Source organism: Drosophila elegans, unplaced genomic scaffold (assembly GCF_018152505.1).
Source record: "Drosophila elegans isolate 14027-0461.03 unplaced genomic scaffold, ASM1815250v1 contig_149, whole genome shotgun sequence".
NCBI classification, from domain to species: domain Eukaryota; kingdom Metazoa; phylum Arthropoda; class Insecta; order Diptera; family Drosophilidae; genus Drosophila; species Drosophila elegans.
This window is the reverse complement of record NW_024545513.1, coordinates 21,487,847-21,494,030: the sequence shown is the minus strand read 5'-3', so window position 1 is coordinate 21,494,030 and position 6,184 is coordinate 21,487,847. Positions and strand designations below refer to the sequence as shown.

General features: G+C 42.4%; 1 protein-coding gene across 1 annotated transcript; it reads left to right on the top strand.

Moving 5' to 3' along the window:
• Positions 1–3,720: 3,720 nt before the first annotated feature.
• LOC108147635 (innexin inx6) lies at positions 3,721–5,983 on the top strand. The gene is made up of 2 exons (XM_017274291.2): positions 3,721–4,519; positions 5,150–5,983. The coding sequence occupies exons 1-2, from the start codon at positions 3,845–3,847 to the stop codon at positions 5,897–5,899; spliced, it is 1,425 nt and encodes a 474-aa protein (XP_017129780.1). The 5' UTR covers positions 3,721–3,844; the 3' UTR covers positions 5,900–5,983.
• The last annotated feature ends 201 nt before the right edge of the window (positions 5,984–6,184 follow it).

The following is a 6,184-nucleotide window of genomic DNA, read 5'->3' as shown; positions in this document are numbered from 1 at the left end:
CTTTCGAATGACGACGATGGTCGGTGAGTGGTCGCGCATTTCAAGTGCATTTGACAAGACGCCCGATGGATGTAGATGGCGGTGGATGGCGTTGGATGGCGGTGGATGGTCCGGAGGTGGACAGGACAGACAACCGCAGATCTCTTTAGAATGCCCCCTGCCCAACTATCATGCCCCATTGGCCACGAGAGTACTTGTAACTTAAAGCGATTTGCGCTTTTTGAGACATAAGTAAGCGGAAGCATCTCAGTTCAATTGAAACGAATTGACGAAAAACTAGCTATTTACAACAAGTGGCTACTTGCCTCGTCATAGCATCATCGGATAAACAATGATTTTCTTGAAAAAAAAAAACAATATTTAGTAGCCACAAAAAATTAACGCAAATTTTTCAGCAAGAAAACGTATTGTGTATAATAATTTCTTTGACATCTGGTTAAGAGACCGACAGAGAACGCGTGTTCTTGTTCAATAAATGAGTTCTCACTTTCATGTTAAGTGTCACATATTTATAAACAACGTTTTATAACCATTAACTTGGTCGATCAACGTTAAATAAAATATACTTATTTATTCTCAAAATAAAACTCTTTAGCCAAAAATTAATGTAAATATATTTGTTAAAAACTGTACTGCTGTTTCAATAGTTTAAATTTAACAATCATTTTAAGCATTGTCAAAATAAATTTTGTTTTTCGAGCTGTTCATTTGCTTACCATTGTCAACCATCGTTAAATCAAATTCAGTAATTAAATGCTATCAGCTAAATTTCGCATACATTATTATAAACGTTTTGGACAGTGACAGTATTTGGTTTCTTTTATATCACCCCTGAAAGTATCGACTTAAATCACTAATTGTAACTTATAATTTTTTCAAGGTAAACTAAAAGCTAAGCGATAAATCAAATATTAATTCAGAATATAAACACACCATCAAATCACAGCAGGCTGATAACTAAAAGTTTTTATATTTTTGTGACGGACTAACAGTTTCACCTTAAGCGTTGGACTAAATCAAAATACAAACCCATCGCACGCCCATAACATCGGCAATTATGGAAATGAGTACAAGCCTCGTTAATTTTCGCAAAATCGTAGCCAACTTTAACAAAGTTTAACTAAATTGGGCATCAAATTATTGAGAGCCCGCCTAAGCTTACCCGAGGCGGAGCCCGTCCAGCTGCTTTGGCTTTGCCATATTTATGCACAAAAGTAAGCCACCATCGACCATTCACCATCGACCATTCACCATTTACCAGCCATTGACCATATAGCAGTCACCGCATTCAGGAGTTACATCCATGGCAGATGGGGTTCCTCCCACTGGGGGGAAGTGAGAAATGAGACTGAAAATGAAAATGGAAATGGAAATGGAAATGGGAGTCGTCATCAGGCCACGGCCACTGTCGAATGGAGAAGTGGCAACTGGCGAATCGCCCGGTAATAGGATTATGCCTGGGCTCCATCAAAGCCAAAACAACCGCAACCACGCATAATTGTTAAATTTATTTATTTAAGCACGAAATGCGTGGCCATAGACCGACGCAATGCTCGCACTGAAAAACGCGGGGCGGTGCCATCCATCCTTTTGGCCATCCATCCAGCCATCCATCCAGCCATCCATTCAGCCATCCATCCAGCCATCCATTCAGCCATCCAGCCATCCCGTTGAAAAAGCCCCGAAAAGCCCGCTATTGCTGTCGGCAGTACGGCAAACGTTTTTCGGTTTTTGTGGTCAATGAAAAATCGCTTTAAATAATGCATTTTATTTAAATAAATATTTAAAAGGCTGTCAGCGAACTTTTATGGGCTCCGAATGGGCTCGCTTGGGTGGAGTAACCATTGCATTGGGTGACTATATCAGGATCAGCACCTGGCTGCGATTGATTGGTGTCGGTTAACGGCCCTTTGTGTTCGACAATGGCCAAGTGTTGAGTGAAAGAAATCTTCTGTTCGATTGTTGTGCATTTTTAATATTTTTATATATAACATTAAGACAATAATACAACCATATATGGAATTTATACACATTTCTCAAACACTTCTCACTTTATTCACCCGAGGTTAGGAAAAATATATTGTAATATATTTAAATAAATGCACAACTTTGTATGCCCTTAGCTAAATAATGCCATAAACTTATTAAATCATAAAGTCAAAAAGCTTTTATCATAGTTTGGACGGGGCAATCATTATTTAATTACACCTATAATCTTAAACAAAACTTCAATGTGTAGTGCTCCAGAAATGTGGTTCCTAATGAGTCCAAAGCAGCCAGGTAATTTTTGCCAACGCAGTGACTTCTTCATTTGGTTTCAATCCGCTTCCACTGCCTCGAATCATATTTCATTTTCATTTTCATTCCCGTTTTATTGCCAAACAATCAATGAGGAGGCAATGTCCAGGGGACTGGGCAATCGGCAGACACGAGAAATTATAATTACAATTTGGCACCGTATACCCGCCACGACCAGCACTAATTAGTCTCCTGAGCGTGTTCTCCGATTCCCGATCTCTGATTATTGTAAATCTCTGGTCACGCACAAACGAAACAATTCATAAATTTAATTTTTCTGCGAGAGTTGTGGTGCAAATGGGGCAAATGGGGCAGGACGGATGGATGGATGGATGGGGATGGGTTTGGTGATGGGTTTGCAGATGGGGATGGACGCGGTTTGGAACTGGGACTTGGACGGGAGCAGCCGATGCTAGAATCGCCACTTGACACGTCGCAGCCAGCGAATTCCCACAATAAACATTTGCACCGGCGTGGATGATGATGATAATGTTGATGACGATGTATTTGCTGCCACCCCACCAACTGCTCATTATGATGATGATGATGATTACGATGATGATAATGATGATGACAACAACGATGTGGGTAATGACGCTGATGACGACACACCGCTGGGAATTATTTGTATATGCAGTCATGTAGCATCGATTAATCATTTTATTATTATTGCCATTCGTTGGCGTTCCCATAGCTCGTGATCCTCATACATACGAGTTTTGAAAAGTCCGGAATCCGGACTCCGGTATCCGAATGGCTAGGTACGAGTGGCATCAGGAAAGCTGCGCTCAATTGATGGTTTCACAAATCAAGCCAGCAAGATTCGTTGGTTCGAGGATGTTCATTAATTCGACAGACGTTCTTTCCATGGTTTTCCAAAATGAGTGCGCCAAATTGACGTACAATGGTCCATTCATAAAGTGGCAACCACTGGTTCGATGATTGATATTTATAAGCTGATTGATATACAAAACAGAAGACATTACAGTCATAATCAATTTGTATTTTCAAATTCAAATGTGGCTTTGATTCTTAATATAAAAACCAGATATAAATGTTTTTCTGTGATTTTGTACAAAAATCAGGAATAACAGTTGTTCAAGTTTGTTTTTTTTATAAAAACCAAAATAAAAATAATAATTAATTATCTGTCAAACTACGCAGAGTATTAAAAAAAAGAACTGAAGGAACAGATATTTAATTAACACATTACCTTATAAAACATTGCAATTTAAGTTTAAGCTTTAACGCGTTCTTTTAATATTAATGTGTGTGTATTAAATGATGTTTTAGATGATTCATCGATGTAAAGGTGATGAACGGTACTGCAGCGTACGTGTACAACGAAACTAATGGTTATTATGTATTGAAAAGTATAACGGCCTTGGCAATTTCTCAATCGAAGGCCTGGCAACCCTGAGTCATGACGTACAGTGAGAACATAGCTGTCACACAAAAGTCCGGACAGCTAACAAAAATCGCAGCAAAGCCAGCTAGCGCTTCACGTAGACGAACCGAACCAAATTGAATACTCTGGGACTGAGCGATGTACGCAGCCGTGAAGCCCCTGTCCAGCTACTTGCGCCTTAAGACGGTGCGCATATACGACCCGATCTTCACGCTGCACTCGAAGTGCACCATCGTTATCCTGCTGACGTGCACTTTCCTGCTGTCCGCGAAGCAGTACTTCGGGGAGCCGATCCTGTGCATCAGCTCCGAGAAGAACACGGAGTACGTGCAGTCCTACTGCTGGACCATGGGCACCTACATCCTGGCCGCCGAGGGCGGCACGAAGAGCACCAGCAGCTGGAACTTCGCCTTCCACTCGTCCTCCGCCGTCGAGCCCTTCAACCAGAGCAGCCTGCGCGCCCTGGTGGCCCACAACGAGCAGTACGCCCGGCTCATCTCGATTGCCGAGGGCGTCGGACCGGAGACGCGCGGCGTCACCAAGCGTCTGTATCTGCGCTACTACCAGTGGGTCTTCATGATCCTGCTCTTCCAGTCCCTGCTCTTCTACTTCCCCTCGTTCCTGTGGAAGGTGTGGGAGGGGCAGCGCATGGAGCAGCTGTGCTGCGAGGTCGGCGACGCCCTCATCCTGGAGGCCACCTACCGCACCCGCCTCCAGATGCTCACCAAGTACTTTCGCGCCCACTTCGCCCCCATACACTGCTGCTACTCGATCAAGTACGCCTTCTGCGAGCTGCTCAATCTTCTCATCAGCGTAAGTTACACCATTTTTAAATCCAATTCACACAAGAATCGCCAGAACACCAGGGACCAAGTATAGCTAACATTATTTTGTTTTTGTCAAAGAAAAACATCATTGATTGAATTTTATAGCGTTATTAGGCATTTTAAAATATTTATATTATCTTATTTATGGTATATGAATGTATAAGGTTATCATAATTCTGTTGTGGTCAAAACTTATTCTCAGTGTTATATTTTTACTTCAATATTAAGAGTTATTCTTCGGGCTTTATTTAAAAATCAAAAGGTTAAATTAAAAGATAACCATCACAATACCATAAACAGGTCGCTAAGAATTTTAAAATAAAACTTATTCCTTGAGTTTTGTTATTTCTCTTAAAAGCAAGAAAGACAACCTATGTATATACCCTTACCTTACAGACTTTAAACTGAAATTGTAATACCTGCTGCTGGGGCATAATAAAACATAAGCTCAAATTACTTGCAAACCATTACAATTCATTTTCAATTCAATTTTGGTTCAAGCTAACATTTAAGACAATATACAATGCACATGATGGAATTTTAATAACGTTACTTGCTAAATAGAAAGGCAGAAAAGTTTCCAATTTTAATTTTTACATATTTCGCCCCTGTGCAGCTTCTGAACTACTGGCTGATGGACGTGGTGTTCAATGGGTTCTGGCACAAGTACATTCACGCCCTGGCCGCCATACCGGTTTACGACTGGAACCTGTGGAACCTGATGACGTCGCGCGTGTTTCCCAAGGTGGCCAAGTGTGAGATGTTTGTTTACGGGCCGAGCGGTACTCCGAATGTCCTGGATATCCTGTGCGTGTTGCCGCTGAACATTCTGAACGAGAAGATCTTCGCGGTGCTGTACGTGTGGTTCCTCTTCATCGCAATGCTGGCGGCCATCAATATCTGCTACCGCCTGGTGCTCTTCTGCTGCGCGGAATTGCGCCTCCAGCTGTTGCGCACGCATCTGCGCGGCATGCCAAAGGCGCATGTGCGCGATGTCCTTGCCAATGCTGGATACGGCGACTGGTTCGTGCTCATGGGCGTGAGCATCAACGTGAATCCCTCGCTCTTCCGGGAACTGCTCGAGCAGCTCTACGTCAAGCAGATGCAGGCGCGCTCCATGGACGCGTCCTTGGAGGTCAAGCATTCTTCGCAGCAACTGTCGCAAAATCAATCGCACCACCAGGCCAAGCCTGAAAAAAGTTGCAGCCGTAATTGCAGCATTGGCCTCGATCCAATGGCCGACCGTCACTCGATTGCCACGGTGAGCACGGTGGAGGCGATGCCCACGGCTCCGACTCTAAATTTAATGGCGCCCAACGAAGAGATCATCAGCATGGATCGCTTCTACCACGAGAGCCAGGCCTAGGATATGGACCTATTCCATTTCCTTGACACCAATCCAGGACATTCCGATTCCTTTATATGATTGTCATGTTCTATAAAGGCAAAATAAATCAAATGAGGATAACTAAAAGTCGAGATCATCAGAATGGATCGTATTTACCTTAAAAAACTATCAAAACAGTCCGACTACCGTCTGCGATATATGTATGTATTCCCAATTAAAATACATACATACATATATGAGAATCGGGGTGGAACAGACATTCTAAACTAAACTAAAACTATTTTTTAGTCTTGCATTTAATTC

Excerpts from the sequence above, each read along its gene's own strand:
- LOC108147635 (XM_017274291.2), top strand. The coding sequence starts at position 3,845 with ATGTACGCAGCCGTGAAGCCCCTGTCCAGCTACTTGCGCCTTAAGACG. Across the intron at positions 4,520-5,149 it reads TGCTCAATCTTCTCATCAGC|CTTCTGAACTACTGGCTGAT; the intron begins GTAAGTTACACC and ends GCCCCTGTGCAG.